Source organism: Apostichopus japonicus, chromosome 20, assembly GCF_037975245.1.
Source record: "Apostichopus japonicus isolate 1M-3 chromosome 20, ASM3797524v1, whole genome shotgun sequence".
In the NCBI taxonomy this organism is placed as follows: Eukaryota; Metazoa; Echinodermata; class Holothuroidea; order Aspidochirotida; family Stichopodidae; genus Apostichopus; species Apostichopus japonicus.
In genome coordinates this window covers 20,188,031-20,206,907 of record NC_092580.1, presented here as the reverse complement: position 1 = coordinate 20,206,907, position 18,877 = coordinate 20,188,031, and the positions used below count along the sequence as shown (strand labels likewise).

General features: G+C 37.2%; 2 protein-coding genes across 7 annotated transcripts in view; one reads left to right on the top strand and one right to left on the bottom strand.

The window, feature by feature from the left end:
• The first annotated feature begins 75 nt into the window (after positions 1-75).
• On the top strand, positions 76-17,351 carry LOC139960965 (guanidinobutyrase-like). Of its 3 annotated transcripts, none has more exons than XM_071959700.1 (8): positions 76-315; positions 1,344-1,585; positions 3,878-4,000; positions 4,980-5,164; positions 7,944-8,150; positions 13,441-13,585; positions 14,456-14,550; positions 15,409-17,351. In XM_071959700.1, the coding sequence occupies exons 2-8, from the start codon at positions 1,378-1,380 to the stop codon at positions 15,508-15,510; spliced, it is 1,065 nt and encodes a 354-aa protein (XP_071815801.1). In that variant the 5' UTR covers positions 76-315; positions 1,344-1,377; the 3' UTR covers positions 15,511-17,351. The 3 variants fall into 3 exon arrangements, with proteins under 3 accessions (XP_071815801.1, XP_071815802.1, XP_071815803.1); XM_071959701.1 differs by having other exon boundaries at positions 1,337-1,585; XM_071959702.1 differs by lacking the exons at positions 76-315; positions 1,344-1,585 and adding an exon at positions 1,663-2,015.
• The window catches only part of LOC139960963 (uncharacterized), a 16,671-nt gene continuing 14,591 nt past the window's right edge, over positions 16,798-18,877 (bottom strand). For all 4 annotated transcript variants that reach the window (XM_071959697.1, XM_071959694.1, XM_071959695.1 and 1 more), the window contains exons 13-14: positions 18,652-18,812; positions 16,798-18,039 (exon numbers count right to left, since the gene is read on the bottom strand). In XM_071959697.1, coding sequence (XP_071815798.1) covers positions 17,945-18,039; positions 18,652-18,812 — 256 coding nt within the window. In that variant the 3' untranslated portion in view covers positions 16,798-17,944. The remainder of the gene's footprint in view (positions 18,040-18,651; positions 18,813-18,877) is intronic.

Genomic DNA, 18,877 nt, shown 5'->3' with positions numbered 1-18,877 from the left:
ATGTTGCCAAGGCAACCTTTGGAATAAGAGGGGCGCTGTAGCAGTTCATAGACCGGGACTTTCCCAAACCCTTGATGTCTGGGCATGGGGAGAGGTGTCCAGATCGTTGTCACATGTAGACTTGTTTACGTGTAACGTGCGTTTTTTGAGCTAAAGTAAAGTCTTAAATCAATCACAAATTGACTCAAAGCGCAACATTAGCAGTCATAATTTATGACTAAACCTTTCTTAGCCCTCAACACAGGTTAAGTGTCTCTCGTACTCGGCAGTGAATGTTTTTGACATGTGATGAGCATTTTCTTAGAAGTTAGCCAGGTAATTTTAATGTACTTTACTATTTTTTTAGCCTTAAATTATGTTACTTGTTAGGCTAGTAGTACTAGACGTAATACTTTGTCTAGCAATTACTAGGAGATATATAATCATACACAACTGTGTTAGACCTATAGTCTACCGCTGACAACGTAATTTGATAAACGATATGAAAGGTTTCGTAACTTTGCATATTGTTACTTAATTGTTGCACTGGAAGTTTTCTAGATGTTTGGATGAATTATGATTAGGCCTAAACTAAAGTAATGCCATGCCTGTGCACATTTACTAAAGCTGTCAAAGGTTGTGGTTACTTACCCAATCGTCAGGTGAAAAATGCTAGGCTATTTGGGGATCGTACTAACATAGTACCCTTCCAGTTGAGCACATTGGAGCAATGATCTACCTACAGTTAACATTACCGTTACCATGGTAACTTACACTTAGTAAGTTTAGAGTAGAGCCCAAGGATCAGGAAGCCTTAAAGTAGCTCATTTGAGATCCTATCCATGTTAGATCGTGGATGAACACTGGCTTATTTCAAGCCTTCTCTTTTCGATAAGTGTTCAGAGGATAACGAGGCAGGGATGTGAATTCGGCGTTTCGCTCCCATTCCTGCTCCAGGTACTGCCATTTAAAGTTCTCATCCAGTGAAAGAGAGTGTATACCCAGCATCTGACCAATTTCTCAAATACTGAGGTAGGCAAAGGCACCTTATTGGACATCACTGCAGTGTAACCATGACGAACAAAGTTGTTTTGAAACCAACAGAAACAAACCCCTTTTCCCAAGTTCACAAACTAGAAATACCAAATCCACAGAAGACTCCGCACATCACCATTGCACTGCAGGGATTTTTGAATTGGTCAATTCGAGATTCTCTTTTCTTTCTGAGTATGCAGGTCCTACAGCTAACTAACATAGTAGCCTTGTGTTTTTATGTTAAAATTATGGCACACACTGATGATGTGACATATAACTCAGTTGATTACATTGAAACAACTTGTATGTTGTTTTCTATCAATTTGCAGCACTTTGACAACATCGAATAAGGATTCTGAGAAGATGCATCGGTTGTCTAATCAACTACTTAGGTGGCCATCTCGACCAAGTCTTCTTGTGCAGGGGATCAGTAGACCTATCTCAAAGAATATTAGAGAACAAAGTAGCCATGACAGGAAAGAATTCTTCAAACCCATCAGTGGATTAGATATGCCACGTGCTGGTGGTATTGCCACCATGATGCGTCTCCCACACAAGGAATCATCAAAGGGTAGTGTACATGAGCTAATTTTACATTTAAGCTGAAAGAGGGGATTTTAGCCAAGGTAAATTGTGGGAGGGGTGGAAGCAGGTAAGTAGAAACATTGCCGGCCTGAAAGCAGAGTGGATGTAAGCTAACTCTATATGTCATTTCATAAAAAATCGGGAGTATCTATTTGGATGTAATTCATTATTTGTCATATTCATGAACATCTATTGCCATGTTAATTTTGCTCATTATAATATTCATCACTGCAATTGGTCAGGGTGAAGCTGACAACATGAATATTCATGAGTGGAAAATGTCTACTTCTGTACATGTTGTATACATAGTACTTTGTCCAGTCCTACAATGGGAGCACATGGTTTTGATCCTGCTGTTGGAATATGGACTGTACACTCCAATGGAGAGTCAACATCTTTATCATTTCACACCATTGGTAAAAGTTCAATGTTTCTTACTGTTAATAATTGGTAACTTTCTAGAATACAAACAAAAAGTAATATTACTTTGAAGACCTTGGTCTAGTGTGATTAAGTTACTTGCTGGTGGGCCTACTAGAGCATTTAATAACTAGACTTAGGCTTAGCTAAGGCCTAGGCTGTAAAACAGCACATTTTCAACTTCAGGCAATTAGCGGATGTTAATTTATTAGACGCCTATAACATTATGCCTACATTTAGCAGAACTGGTCCAGTCAATCGCCTGATTCTGGTTAAAGACACACTTGGAAGTGCTTGCTCCATAACAAGCTTACTCTTAAGGCAGGGGTTTGGGAGTAGCTGCAGAATACCCCGCTGGATCCGAGATTGTGGTTTTGACGTAGACGAACAACGTCCACGCAGTCTTATATTGTGCTTGTGTAGATGGCGCTATTATAGCATTGTTAAGATTATTGGACTTTTATATTTTTTCCCTTTTTTTGAATGTACAATGCATATACTTGTAAAACGAGCGATATCCAACGGGGTACGTGGTCCTTTTTGTTTCTGTTGCCGACGAACCAACAGGCTACGCAGTCATTCTGTAAAGGATAGTAAAGCCTGAAGATGTGTGGTGACATCCAATGGGCTACGGGGCCTAGCTGTGTTTTAAGTGAAGCCAACGGGCTACAAAGTCAGAAGTTGTGGAATATGCGGGTTGAAGAATTTAGTGGCTACGAACCAACGGTCTACGAAGTCATTCTTTAAAGTAAATGTGTGTAAAAATGTTTTCAAAGTAAAGTAAAACGTGGGGATCTGGGGCGACATCCAACAGGCTACTGGGTCTAGCCTTGTTTTTAAGTAAACCCAATGGGCTACGGAATCAGAAGTGGTGGAATGGGGATTTAAAGTATTTAGTGGCAAAGATCCAACGGGCTACGAAGTCAGAAGTGGTGGAATGGGGGTTGAAGAATTTAGTGGCTACGAACCAACGGTCTGGTGGACTTAAAATATCTCAGAACGACATAAACACAAAATGTGTAAGGGGGTAAAATTAATTTATAAGAATGCACTGTGGAACTTAAGCCTATCCGTAAATAAGTTAGCGCCATCTATCACTTTTACCTCGTAGCCCGCGCACCTATTTTGGTTAAGTTTCAATAATGCGGGGTATTGGACAGCTATTCCGGGGTTTGAAAGGGTAAGCCAGGTCAAGAGTATGTGAAGCAAATCGCAGCAATCAGGGTAAATTTGCAACACTGTTATGCTTATACTCTAAACATATATTACTGGAATTTGCTACACTTGATGAGTTACAATACCTTTATTTGTTTTTTATTCATTTTATCTATTCTCTCCTTTATTAATTTGTTTGTTTTGTTAAGCTTAACAACTTCATTATAGTACAAAGGACAGTTATGTTTGAGATGAATAAGCAACCGTTCACTGTAGTCAGTTGGGCTTGTGCTTCATTATTATGAACTTCTCAGAGTCATGTACACAATATTGTCAGTAGCTGCAAGAGCCTGATTTGTTCACTCATTAACTTCATTTTTTTGTCATAAGTGCATAAAGTTGTATACTAGAACTGTAGAAACATAGTTATTGATGATATGATCTTTCAAAAGTTCAAAAAGAGATTCCCCCTTTACATTCGAAAAACATGTAAAACATCTTGCAAAATTCTGTGTCACATTATCCTACAAATTGATTTAATTTTAAATCCCTTCCAATTTTTGCTACTTATTCTTATCAAGAAAAAGCAATAAGAAAACTATTACATCTTATTACATTTTGTGACATTCATGAATATGCAGTGGCTCTCAGCATACACTCATGTTTTAAATCCTAACATTCTCTTTTATGAATCGCTTGACAGGTCTGGATGCCTGCTTTGTTGGAATTCCATTCGACAGCGGATGCTCTAACAGGACAGGAACTAGACTTGGTCCGAGGCAAATAAGAACTGAATCCTGTCTACTAAGAGAGTACAACACACAAGGTACAGTACCATACTGTACCTTCCAGAAAATTTCTTTCTCTATCCTTTGAAATTGTAAATATGTTTTGATGGCTTTTAAATTTTCAGTATGCTGGATGAGACATGACATATCTCATATAATGAGATCCTCAAGCCACTTAGAGCTAGTAATCCAAACTAGGATGGCCAAGATATCTGGCATGTACTGAGTGTCTGTCATTGCTTATGAAAGAAAGGATTTGTGTTTGATAATTAAGGAAGTCAAGAGCTACATACCTGTTAAACTCTACTTGTATATAGATATTGTACTAGTTGGTACTGTACATAGATTAGTTCATAGATAAAAATGCACTTACAAACCTAGGCGTCCAATTTTATTACAGTTAATATGATCTTTTTCAGTTTCATAGTAAACTATATTGAAATTTTGCTTACAGTACTAACATAATATGTTTACATTTTATAAGTATTATTATCATGCATGATATGTGAACTGTGGGGTTTCTCCCAAGTTTTCAGACACAGTTTCTTGACTAGCTTGTTCGATCTCCTTGAGTGGATCATTTTGATGTCATGTCAGTGGCCACCTTAATCCCAAGACTGAATTGAGATTGGGATGGGCCAGGGGAGAGTAGGTGTCAGACCAATATCCAATGATTGTTGAAAATTGCCATCTGTGGTTGCACCACTCCCTCGGAAAAAAATGCTATGAACAATTTTTGGGGTAATTGTTCACCTGCTCAACACAGGTTCGAAATTAGGGTGTGGGGAGGGGGTTGGTATCAGACAAATATCCAGAGATTTTGAAATTGCTACCTGTGGCAAAACCACTCTCTCATAAGTAATTGGTGTGAAAAGTTTTGGTGGGGGGGGGGCATGCTTTAAAGGTAGAATTATAATGCTGCATGGTTCAACAGTCAGTTTGAAGAGTCAGTAAGAGTTTGGTCCCTTGTTCTTCCTGTCAGCGCTAATCTTATCCATCCATTTTCCTTGTCGTCAGGTGCTGCTCCTTTTGCATCCTTACGAGTTGCCGACATTGGTGATGTCTCACTATCAATGTACAACATCAAGAAAGCGTGTGAGAGCATCAGAAAGAAATATAAAGAAATCTTGGAGAATGACTGCGTACCACTGACTTTGGGCGGTGATCATTCCATATCATATCCCATACTACAAGCTATTAAGGTAGGTTAAGCTTGTAAACTTCTTCAGTTCATGATCTGGTGACACAAAATATATAGTGATCGACTCTTAGCTTAGAAAGATACTGGAGATACAGGAAACAGATCTATTAGTTTGTACATACATGCAAGCTATTCATCACTATTGTTGATTCATTGCCGGAGGCGTGTATGTGTTTGTGTATGTCTGTGACACCTTAAAAAGTTCAATGGATTAATTCCATACTTAGTGTGTGGATCAGTCTTATTGAGTACAAGAACCCTATTCTTTTCTGTGAAGTTCAATGGTCATGTGAGGTCAACAAAGGTCAGTCTGAAAACTTTGTAAATACAATAACTCAAGTACATTGTTGTCCAACTTCATACTTGGTATGTAAATCCAACTTGGTGAGTACAAGAACCCTATTAAAATTGGTAGAGGTCAAAGGCCATATGAGGTCAACATAAGTCAAAGTCAGAGAACCTTGTAGACATGATTACTCCAAATGTAAAAGCTGCAATTAATCTGTGAATTCTCCCATGCTATAATTTTCTTTTGGTGAAAACATATTTTGGTCAACTTCAGTTCACTTTAGGTTTTTGCAATATACAAAAGGTGTGATTCAACAATGTATAGTCAGCTTGGAAATGAAAATATGCTTCAAAGAGTTGATATTCTTGGATTGGGTGAATTAAACACACTCAAGCACTTATCATTTTTCACACTCTGAGCTTCAAGGGTCAACAGGTTAACTCAAAATAGGCTCAAGGGGTCAACAGGTTATCTCAGATAGTCCCAAAATTGGCCTTATTTCTCTGTGATTTATACTAGATTACTTTGGCTTTGGAAATAAGTGGTGAAAATATTTCACTGTGATTAAACAAATCTCATGTAACTCTCATTCATTAATGACAATTATTAAAAGGCAGATTTAATTCGGTAGCTTAAAATTCTTAAAATAAATGTCCAACTGCCCGTTCGTAGAACATCTATGTGTCTTTATGTCACATAATGAGACTGTACTTTTGTGGTTATTGAAACATTTTGGAATAAAATTCTATTTTGTAAAATCCTCACCAGTGAATCTTTGATCTTTTCGGTTCTCACTTTATTCTTGGACAAATTTAACTCGCTTGCTCTACATTAATAATCAGATAGTCAGAAAATAATGTTGGACAAATTAAACTCACTTGCTCTTCATTAATAATCAGATAGTCAGAAAATAATGTGACAAGGAATCACAAGGCCTTCGGGCTTTCTGGTTGCAAACAGAATTTTCAGTTTATATTGATTTTCCATCATCCCCTTATTGTGTAGGTTATCACTGTCTTCAAAGCATTGCTCAAAAATTTCTAATATATATATATAATATATATATATAATATATATATATATTTATATATAATGACATGACCTATAAGGTTTCCAGATACTTCCATTCTATTTCATATATTTTAAACACCAACCTATGAATTCTCCGATTCTTACATAATAATAATAATAATAAAGGCTTATAAGCACAACTACTACAGAAAACTATGTGCACTGCTGTGCTGGAAAACAACTAAATAAATCTCAAAGTAACGATACAAAAGTTAAACCTGGTCGAGATTCTGGCTGAAATCAGAACCATTTACAAATAGGTAGTGTTTTAATTGCCTCTTAAAAGTAGCAGCATTTTGGATTTCTTTAAGGCTGTCATGAAGCTTATTCCACAATTTAGGTCCAGCCTTGGCAAACGAGCGATACCCATACGAGGATTTAACTCGAGGCTCTATCAATAACGTATTTCTGCTACGGTCAGAGGTTACCAATATATTTTGAATATATTTAGGACCCAGTCCTCTAACAGACTTAAACACAATCAAAATTATTTTAAAGTACACCCTCTCCTTGATTTTAAGCCAATGGAGATCATGGAATAGATCAGTCACATGATCATATCTACTTTTACCATATATCAATCTTGCAGCAAAATTTTGAACAGATTGGAGTTGATCATATAAATGTTGGTTGATACCAAAATAAAGTGAGTTACAATAATCAATATGCAAAATAACCATGGATTGGACAATAATGCTTAACTCAGACTTAGTAAGATAAAACCGCATTTCAGAAATATTTCTAAGATTCTTAAAGCACCTGGATTTAAGTGAACATATTTGATGCCGAAAAGACATGGTATCGTCAAAATGAACACCAAGGTTACGAATAATTTGGTCAAAACGTACACAATCAACAGAGTTAAGAATAACACCCTTGATGTGAATCAGTTTTAGTATAGTAGGGGGACCAAATACAATTATTTGGGTCTTGCCAGGGTTGAGTTGCAAATAATATTTGCGCATCCAACGTTGGATACAACCAAAGGAGGATTGCAGAGAGTCAACCAGAACTGATCCTTGATTATGGTGCCTGAAGTGTTTATAAACCTGGTGATCATCTGCAAAACCATGAATATTAAAACCCATTCTAGAAACTTCAGCGTAAAGTGAGCGAATATAGATGTTAAATAAGACCGGACCCAAAACAGATCCCTGTGGTACACCAAACTTAATAGTAATCTGATCAGAAGTACAGCCCCCTATTCTAACTCTTTGAGATCTGCCCACAATAAAACTTTTAAACCAGTTTAGGACAATACCAGTAATAATATGAAGGAATCATAATAAATCTTTTAGCAATTGATATCAACTTAATTTTACTCAAATCAGCTATTATGCAGCTTATTTTCGCTTTATATGCGAGCTATTAATTTTTTATTCATTCTCATATTTGATTTTTTCTTTCTTTGCTGTTTCAGGAGAAGCATGGTCCTGTGGGCTTGATACATGTTGATGCGCATGCGGATTCATCGGACGAAATGCTCGGAGAAAAGATCGCTCACGGTACCCCATTCCGTAGGGCATTTGACGAGGGATTAATCATCCCGGAAAAGACGATCCAGATCGGACTGAGAGGGTCTCAGTATTCCGTTAAGGATGGTGGACAATCGTGGCAAGTGGAGCAGGTGAGAGTTTGCCTTTGATAATTTGTCTTCATCCCTGTCAGCTACATTTAGTTTATATGTAATTAGTAATGCTGTTCTGGCTAGGTTTAACATTATGACTTCACAATCCTAGCCTATAAATGAGTTAAAACCTGCTGTTTATTTTTGCAGGGTGATTGCACAGTATGTATTGTTGGTCTTACAACTATGTTACAAGAGGTGTTGAGAATGTTTAACCTTTCTAAATCAATTATCAACACAACTTACGTAGACTTACCGATGAGTGGCAGATGTACTTCACCTAGCCTACTTTGCATATAATAGTCGGGGCTAAATATTTCCTTTGCCATCTCATTAGGAGGCTAGCCACCAGTTATATTTGGACCAACATAGGCAAGAGGTAAAACCTATAGATTTGTGTATAACCATCCAATATTAGCAAAATGATGGGAAGTGGAATAATCAAATTTTGAAACAGATGAAGCCAGCTGCTTGAATTAGTATCTTATTGTGATGTATGTCTCCCATGGCAGATCATTTATTAACGTGGGTGGGCATGAAACTTATCTTGTAAACCACAGTGCCATTTTGTATACAGTCGGCCAGGCCAAAGATTTAAAGAATTACTTCAAGCACTAACTTTGAGGTGTTTTAGGCTGCTAGAAACCCGTGGCGGAGCGTCCATACAGTCAGGGGGGGCAGATGCCCCCCCTGACAGACTCAAATGGACTGCTGGCGCCCTTTTCAGCTTTTTACTACTTTTTACTTATTCGCGATTATTGACTTTTTTATTGCGCTCTCATCTACCTATTGACCTATGTCAAATTTTGTTGGTGTAATTTTCTGACAAAATGGCGATGACACCTATTTATACTTCGTTTATCTGCAAATTAGCAAGGCCAGGAAAGGGTCATTTCCTGCGATCAAGGGAGTATCTTTACTCAAAAATTTTCTGTACGCTCCGCGCCAACCTGTGGTGGCGCTTCGCTTAGATAGTGTCGAAAGCGCCCCTACAGACCATTTTCAACCCCCCTGACCAATACCCCTAGCTCCGCCACTGCTAGAAACCACTGCTATCAGTCCAAGTTGTTTGACTAGACCACCTTAATTTTTGAGAAATGACCCTTTGCACAGCAGAGGTTCATCAAATAATGTAATATGAAGTCTAATATACTGCCCATAGGTGAATATCTTAAAAACTTGAATATATATATATATATATATATATATATATACAAGACCCCAAGGTTTTATGTTTTTTCCATTTGATCATTCAAAGATTTAATTGTTTCAGCTGACTGGATCAAAGCGTGGCATGTTCTTCAGTCTGTGTTTATATGGGGTTTCAAAAAACTTTGCAAATTTGTAGATAGACTGCACTCTGCCCACCTGTGATTTTTGGTTTCGATGATAATCGTAACCTTTGCATTCATGATGGCGTATGTGTGTGTGTGTGTGAGTGCGTTTATGACGCCCAGCTTGTAAACACGATATCTCAAGAAGGGAAGGTCAGACAAATTTCATATTTGGTGTGTAGAAGTACCATATTGAGTACAAGAAGCATATTGTTTTTGGTGGAGTTCAAACGTCATTTGGGGTCACCAGGGTTCAAATTGTGAAAACCTTGTAAACACGTTATCTCAAGAAGGTACGGTTGGACCAGTTTCATATTTGATGTGTAGAAGTACCACATTAAGTGCAAGATGCCTATACATTGAGTAGAAGAACCCTATTGTTTTTCTGGGAGGTCAAATGTCATTTGGGTCACCAGAGGTCAAATTGTGAAAACATGTAAACACAATATCTCAAGAAGGAAAGCTTGGACTAATCTCCTATTTAGTATGTAGTTGTGACACGTTGAGTTCAAGACCCTCATATGTGTAAATCTTGTTATACTTGGCATGTGCATGAATCATTCTGAGAACTTTATTGTTTAACGTGGAGGTTAAAGGTCATCTGAGGTCACCAGATGTCAAACACTGAAAACCTTGTAAACACTTCATCTCAAGATAGGAAGCATGGAGATTTTTTATAAAGTGGCATGTGGATGCGTTATATCGAATAGAACCAGAATGAAAACATTTCATGGTTCCTTGCTGCTGTTCATTAGTTCCATTCATAGGGAAATTTATAACAAAGCCCTAATACAACAACAGTAATTTATGCTCACAAACTTTTGTTGCCAAAGTAATGCTAAGCCCTGATATCAATTGCAACACACATCAGTGTGTGAAGACTATCTACCATTATCATCATACCAAGTTTGACGAAATTCCGACTAGTAATAGTAGCCAAGTAATTGCAATTTGGAGTATTTCACGTTTGACCCCATGATCTCATTAATATTCATGAAATGAGCACCCACATTAATAGGGATAATCTACTTACTATGGGCCACCCACTCACCAAGTATGGTAATGATTGGTCATTCCCTCGTTGAGTTATTGTGCATACAAACTTTTCATAACGAAATAATGCTAGCCCCCCCCCCCTTAAAAACATGCATGATATCAATTGCAACACACATCAGTGTGTGGAGACTATCTACCAATATCATCATACCAAGTTTGACGAAATTCCAATAAATAGTAGCTAAGTTATTGCAACTTGGGAGTTTTTCACGTTTGACCTGTGACCTCATTAATATTATTTAACTTTGAACTCGTATAACTTCGCACACGAAGGTCACATTGGGGTCAACCTATTGACATTTATGATCAGAAGGCACCCTTGACATCAGAAAATAGCATCGAAACTGTAAAAATCCCCAATACACGAAACGGTCACCAGAGGTCAAATTGAGGTCAAGGGTCACCCAGATGCGGGTTGACAAATGGATTACATTGAAGCAACTCCCAACCTTAACGGACAGTTCGTTCTCAAGTTATCACAAAAATACTAGTTTTTTATCATTAATTGACCTTTGGTGACCTCGGATCACATGACCGTTAAGTTTGAAAATATTCCCCTATACCATTTGCAACTTGTCCCAAAATATCAACCATGTCACACCTTGGAACTGAGAGTTATTGCATTCAATGTCTGAAAATTAACTTTGACCTCGTATAACTCCGCACACAAAGGTCACACGGGGGTCAACCCATTGACATTTATGATCAGAAGGTACCTTTGACATCTGAAAATAGCATCGAAACTGTAAAAATCCCCAAAACATGAAAAGGTCACCAAAGGTCAAATTGAGGTCAAGGGTCACCCAGATGTGGGTCGACAATTGGATTAAATTGAAGCAACTCCAAACCCTAACGGACAATTCGTTCTCAAGTTATCACAAAAATACTAGTTTTTTATCATTAATTGACCTTTGGTGACCTCGGATCACATGACCGTTAAGTTTCAAAATATTCCCCTATACCATTTGCAACTTGTCCCAAAATATCAACCATGTCACACCTTGGAACTGAGAGTTATTGCATTCAATGTCTGAATATTAACTTTGACCTCGTATAACTCCTCACACGAAGGTCACACGGGGGTCAACCCATTGACATTTATGATCAGAAGGTACCTTTGACATCTGAAAATAGCATCGAAACTGTAAAAATCCCCAAAACATGAAAAGGTCACCAAAGGTCAAATTGAGGTCAAGGGTCACCCAGATGTGGGTCGACAATTGGATTAAATTGAAGCAACTCCCAACCCTAACGGACAATTCGTTCTCAAGTTATCGCAAAAATACTAGTTTTTTATCATTAATTGACCTTTGGTGACCTCGGATCACATGACCGTTAAGTTTGAAAATATTCCCCTATACCATTTGCAACTTGTCCCAAAATATCAACCGTGTCACACCTTGGAACTGGGAATTATTGCACTAAATGTCTGAAATTTTACTTTGACCTCATAAAACTTCACACACAAAGGTCACCTGGGGTAAACCTATTGACATTTTTGATTGGTGAGACGTGAATATAGCATCAAAACTGTAAGAATTCAAACATTTTTTTCTTTGCCCATTTTCTCACCGAAAATACTAGTTTTTTAACATTAATTGACCTTTGATGACCTCGGATCACATGACCGTTAAGTTTGAAAATATTCCTCTATACCATTTGCAACTTGTCCCAAAATATCAACCTTGTTACACCTTGGCCCTGGGAGTTATTGCATTAAATGTCTGAAAATTAACTTTGACCTTGTATAACTTTACACACAAAGGTCACCCGGGTGTCAACCCATTGACATTTTTGATCGGAAGGTACCTTTGATATCCAAATCTAGCATCAAAACCAAACATTTTCTTTTTCGCCCGTTTTCTCCCAAACTAAGCACATTTTTTCTAATGTGACCTTTGACCTTTTGACCTTGGTTTCAAATGTAGTTTGATCTGCTGATTCCAAAAATCAACACGATAAGTCTGTACAGCCATCCTAACTCTGACCGAAAACTTTGACCCCATATAAGTTCGCACACAAAGGTCACACGGGGGTCAACCTATCCATATTTATGATCGGAAGGTACCTTTGACATCTGAAAATAGCATCGAAACTGTAAAAATCCCCAAAACATGAAAAGGTCACCAAAGGTCAAATTGAGGTCAAGGGTCACCCAGATGTGGGTCGACAATTGGATTACACTGAAGCAACTCCTAACCCTAACGGACAATTCGTTCTCAAGTTATCGCAAAAATACTAGTTTTTTAACATTAATTGACCTTTGGTGACCTCAGATCACATGACCGTTAAGTTTCAAAATATTGCCCTAACCAGTTCACAACTTGTCCCAAAATATCAACCTTGTCGCACATTGGCACTGGGAGTTATTGCAGTTTTAGTATTTTGGGTTTTTGGACCATAACTGATCTTTGGTGACCTTTGTGGGCACCAAAAACAATAGGGTTCATCTACTCACTATGGGCCACCCACCCACCAAGTTTGATCATGATCAGTCAATCCCTTGTTGAGTTATCGTGCATACAAGCTTAAGCGTCACACACACACACACACACACACACACATACACACACACACACACACACACGCCAACCTGAATACATAGGTTCCTTTGCTTTCAGCAAGGAACCAAAAACTCAATTGCTTTTGGTAGAGGTCAAAGGTCATCTGGGTCACCAGCAGTCAAACTCTGGAAACCATTTAAACATGATACCGTATCTCATAGTAGAAATCGGGACATTTCCATTATAATAGCTGTTTCTAAGGAATAAGCAGAAGTCTATTGCAATGAAGTAATCGAAACTTCAATGCATTTTTGCATTCTGGTTATGGCTTTAGATGCCGAGTCCTTGGATAATTCTTGTCTGAAGTACAACTAATTTTGGTCTTTTATATAACAGGGGTTTCGAGTGGTTCCAGCTGAAGAGTGTTGGTATAAGTCAATGTCACCGTTGATGGCTGAAGTCAGAGACATGATGGGACAAGTACCAGTTTATCTCTCCTTTGATATTGATGCTTTAGATCCAGCGTTTGCACCAGGAACAGGTAATTTGAGGAACCCAACGTTAACTCGGCACTAACAAAAATAGATTTCCACTCAACCTTGCCTTTCCCATTAAACCCAGTAATAAAAAGCCTATCAAACATATTCTCTCAAATATGTTCTATCAAATATAATGTAGATTATTGTAGTTAATTAATGTAAAAAAACACATTCCATAAGCATGGGCTTGTATTTTGTGCAAAGTCAATATTTTTTGTCAAAATAACACTTTTGTAACAAAAAAATTTGCAAGGTGAGAAGTATCGGTGCTAAATATGCAAAATAAAGTCAAATAATGGTTGCCCATGCACAACTTCAAAAAGAAATTTTACTACAGCCTTCAAAGTAAGTTTTCCTCCCTGAAACTTTTGTCAAATTTAACACTTCTCAATGTTTGGAGATGTAGAACTATCAGGAATTTTTTTAGCATGCTGAAATTTGGCCAGTACTGATGTTCTTTAATTCCTCAAATCATATTTCTTATATTGCAATTTGTCACCTACACATATATGTTATATATGTAATGATGAAACTGGGCAATTTCTATCATCAACAATGTCCCATTTTGATGTATTATGACTATGTTATTTAGATACAATAGGAACTAACACACAAGAAAAGTTTCAAAATAATTTCCACAGCCAGTTGAGACAACCCTCCAGTGCTAATACCAATTTATAATGTTTTATCATATCATGCTTCAAAGCACAAGTGCTTTTGTAGGATGATATCAAACAAGTGAACATAAAAACAATTGTCACAACTAGCTAAATTTCAAGTTTTTGTTGGTGGAATTTTATCAATGTAAATTGTAGGTAGAAGACTGAAAGAGGTAATATCCAGTCAATTGGTTTATTGTTTACATCCATCAGGTACCCCAGAGATTGGCGGGCTGACCTCCATCCAAGGCTTAGAGATAATCAGAGGTTGCAGAGGAATCAAGTTAGTTGGTGCAGATCTTGTTGAAGTAAGTGTTGAAGTATGTTTTTAAGGGGGAAACAAGGTATGAGAATAGCATTGTTTATCTTTAAGAAGTATGACAAGTAATACATGGCCATTTGAAGTAAGATTTTATGCCAATACATTTCTGCCAAATATGCTACAAATGTAACGGCTGGTTAAGTTTTGCATACACACATAGCACTAGTTTTGGCAAGCAATCTCTGTTATCTTGCAAACCATTTCACGAGATGGCTCCACAGTGGGAGGTAGCATAGTGGTAGCATTGGTGTAGTGCCTTTAATACAGCCCTCTAACAGCTTATGATATCTCTGCAGGGACACACAGGAATCCAGGGGAGGGGGTAGGATATTCAACCTTTTATAGTAATTTGCTTAGCAATAGCAATAAGAAACTTGGGACAAGGAATATCCGAAATTGGTGCATCTGCTCATACTGGACTCTTGGCCCCCTCTTTTCCCTTGCCAGTGTACCACTAGCCAATCATAGTAACCCCCCCCCCCTCACAAGGCAAAATCTTCTTTATAAAATACTGCAAATTAAGTGCTATCTGCTGGATAAGTAAGTGTGAGTTTAAAGCCAATTTAGACAAGAATGCAGAGGCAACAGGCATGTTGCTGAATGGTTCACCCAGGATACCCACAAGCTGATGGGTACCAATTACAAGCCTCTAAACTGGATAGCCTTCCATTCCTATTTCAGTGCATTAACTAATCTGCTTTAATTTAATATTGTTGATGTGTCTGACTGTCTCATAGACTGTTTTTTGTCAGAGACCAAGGAATGCTCAATTAAATACTGGAATTTATATAGTTTTGCACTTTTTAACACTATTTAGTCCATCTTCTCTGCTTTGCTTGTCCAGGTTTCACCCCCTTATGACACCAACGGAACTACTGCCTTGACGGGAGCCAATCTTCTGTTTGAAATGCTTTGTGCCTTGCCAGGTGTAAAATACTCTGATTGAGTAAGCCATATTATCAAATCATTATCTATTCGCACAAAGTATTCAAAATACAGTATGATTATTTATAATACAGAATGATGTAGCAAAACCTACTGTCAATTGTTAGTACCCACATATATAACTTTCATCAGATGTGGGAGTGTAGATAAACAATCAAATTTTAGCATTCATATTCTAATACAACATTAGACACTTGTATTGTTCAGTTTGGGATACAATCCAACTTTTCATAATTATCTGTCAAATTAGAATACAACACTGTCCGAAGACAACAGTGATGCAATAGCTTAAGAGCCTTCTATGAAGCTGTTTTCTTCTATGAAGCTGTTGAAAACTCATTTTGATGAAACTGTTGACTTTTGATGCGAATGAGAGATGTGGGGTAATAACATGGTAAATGTACTATGGCAAGTCAAATTCATTAGCAACGGTAATTAATAACATGGTAAATGTACTATGGCAAGTCAAAATTCATTAGCAACAGTAATGTGTATACCTCAAAACTTGAATACTTCTCGGGAACAATTTTCTCCATCACATAACTAATATTAAGAAGCACGATTTATTTTCAAATCAAATTAGTAGGCTGGTTAGTCTATATCATCCACCGATTATGCCTTACACATTTCTTTTATCAACTGGAAAATGTTTACATTTGATTGACTGCAGTTTTGTATGTATCTCCTGGTAAAGAGTTAATGAATTGTTTTCACCATGTGATGAGGGTTGAATGGAAAGAGGGAAGTTCCATGCATACTCTGAGGTAAGGACAGTATGAGGTTCAATGTTAGGACACTCTACAGAGAATTGAAAAGATAGGTTAAGTGTACTCTGAGGCTTCAAACATCCTGGATTAGTAGGTATTTGAAGATTCTCAGAGGTTGTATGCTCAATCTGGGGAGATTTTAAGGATAATCAGAGGTGGTCGGCAACGTTCTACAAGCTAATATAAATATAATTTTTGTATAATGAATATTTTTATAAATTAATATAAATCATGTGTAAAATGTATCTCCTGCCTCGTCCTTCCTATGGGCTAATTTCAGTTCACTAAAAGCTGTGGTGATATTGAAACTTCCAAATACCTGCAGATCTATTTTGCTGCTGCGTTCTGTCCCCTTCACAGCATCCAAAAATTGCCTACTTTCAATAGAATTTTATATTAAATATAGCTGCTAAGATGGGAAAACCATGAAGATGTTATCGGCATAACTCAAACTGAGAGGTACACACATACAGAGGATGGGTTAAGAGACAAAGAAGGTAATAACTAAAACAAAGAGAAGATTAAAATGACCTTACTTTATTAGGTGTGATACTATCCCTGTACGTGATGGTATTTATTGTGCTTATGTAATGGAAGATGAGTTAATACTTATGATTATATCAAAAGTGACAAAAATATACAAAACATATGGTTAATTGTGTTTACTAGAAAAAATTGATACCTAAATAGAAATCTACCCATATCTACATTACCCTGTACTGAATTTGGTCATTCTTACAATTTATGTTTGATAGAACTAGTAGGTCCAGAATTTGCTTAGTATCTAGTGGTTTGCATGAGTGTTGGTCATAAAAGTGTTCAGTGTGCATAAACACAGCTGCCAAATAATGAATAACTCTCAGTAATAAAGTTTCAAGGAAGGCCGACTTGAGTCAATGACTGTTTTTCTCTGTCAAGAGGGTTAGATGAAGAGGGTTGGGAAGCCTCAATCTTACTTGGTCTGTATTTACCAAACTGTTTAACAATTCAAGGTACATATGACAAGCAGACTTTTCTTTAATTACTGGTAGAGAATGCCCTAATGTAGTGCAGACATTTTGGCAAGTGAACCCTTTATGTTGCAAAGCAAGCCTCATCTTTCATAACTTTTCTAATCATTTTCTTTTTTTTTAAGTAATGCATGCAATAACTACAAAGACACTACTATCCAACATAATAATATATTCTAGGTATTCCTTTCTGTAAGGATCAGCTATTAAGCTCTTCTCTTTTACACCTTCTCCACCCCACTTTCCCAAAAGCACACTTAAATCCTATGCTACAAGACTAGCTGATTCATAGCAAGAAAAAGGTTTCTATTCAACTACATTAGTTCTCCTTTTAAAGCATGCAATAAAGACACTTAACCGTGATATGCCTTACCACTGGAGGACACCAGGTAATCAAACAAGTTACCCACATCAATAATATTTCACAAAACCTTAACTACTCAATTTGACTTAATTTGGACTGGCTAAACATGTCATGATATTATCCACACAAAGCAACTGTGATATAAATTAAAGCATTAAAGGGACAGACTATACATACATACATACACACACACACCCACACATACATACATTCCTGCATTTTCAAGGTGTGATCGATCCTTCCGTACTTATTTTTCAGTTTTTATTTCAGTTTGTATAATCTTGAGGGTGCGTCTCAGTCACCTTCCTGCATATCTTCATCCAGCTCGTCATCCTCCCAGACGTCATCATCACCAGCCACACACTCCCAGATATCTTGCAGCATAAATGCTAATCAATGTAAAAGAAAAATACAACATTTTACAACATTGTCCCAAAGACAAATTGTTATGGTTTCAGGATGACTATAGGCATGAAATAAAGTTATAATGTGTAGTATATCAATAGAAACCCTGCTGTCAGTCTAGGTTGCATTGCCTCTTTACCATTTATGTTGGAGAAGTGACCCTTTAATACATCTGAGACTCCTCAATTAAAACTGGTGTACTATTTGGTCTATCACACAGACCCATTAGGTCAAGTGTTTCATTGCCTCAGATAACATACAATGATAACATACAATATAACAATATTATATACAATATAAATCAATATACAATATAATATAAAGTATAACATAAAATATAGATCAGATAACATACAATATAAATTTGTCTGGGACAAATGGCATTGCGTTTCATCTATGTCAGCATATGAAACTACATATGTACATATGAAACTAAAAGGACATGTTTTCTGGGCTTCTTAGAGTGAATCTGTGCTTTTCACAAGATTCAGGTGTGTCTTTACAAACTATCCTCATGGCTGGTTTGTACCTCAACCATACAAACACACTTGTGTGTCCTATTATTAAGAGAAAGAAAGATAAGTACCCAAACTTACCTTGACTTTTATCCATCTGATCTGCTTTCTTGAATAAGCGGTGGAGTCTAACAACGAGATGCATAAGCTCCAGCTCTGTCTCTATTTTCTGCTCAGTGAGAGATCTGGTCTGCATTAGTACAATGTGTAGAAAGAGCAACCCCTGCTCCAACAGGAACCATCTTAAAGAAAGGGGGATTGAGGTGTTTCACAACATTGATCATCTTGTATAAGTTACTGTATCAAG

Coding starts and splice junctions, on each gene's coding strand:
- LOC139960965 (XM_071959700.1), top strand. CDS start 1,378: ATGCATCGGTTGTCTAATCAACTACTTAGGTGGCCATCTCGACCAAGT. Junction 4,001..4,979: donor AAGAGAGTACAACACACAAG/GTACAGTACCAT, acceptor CCTTGTCGTCAG/GTGCTGCTCCTTTTGCATCC. Junction 5,165..7,943: donor CCATACTACAAGCTATTAAG/GTAGGTTAAGCT, acceptor TTGCTGTTTCAG/GAGAAGCATGGTCCTGTGGG.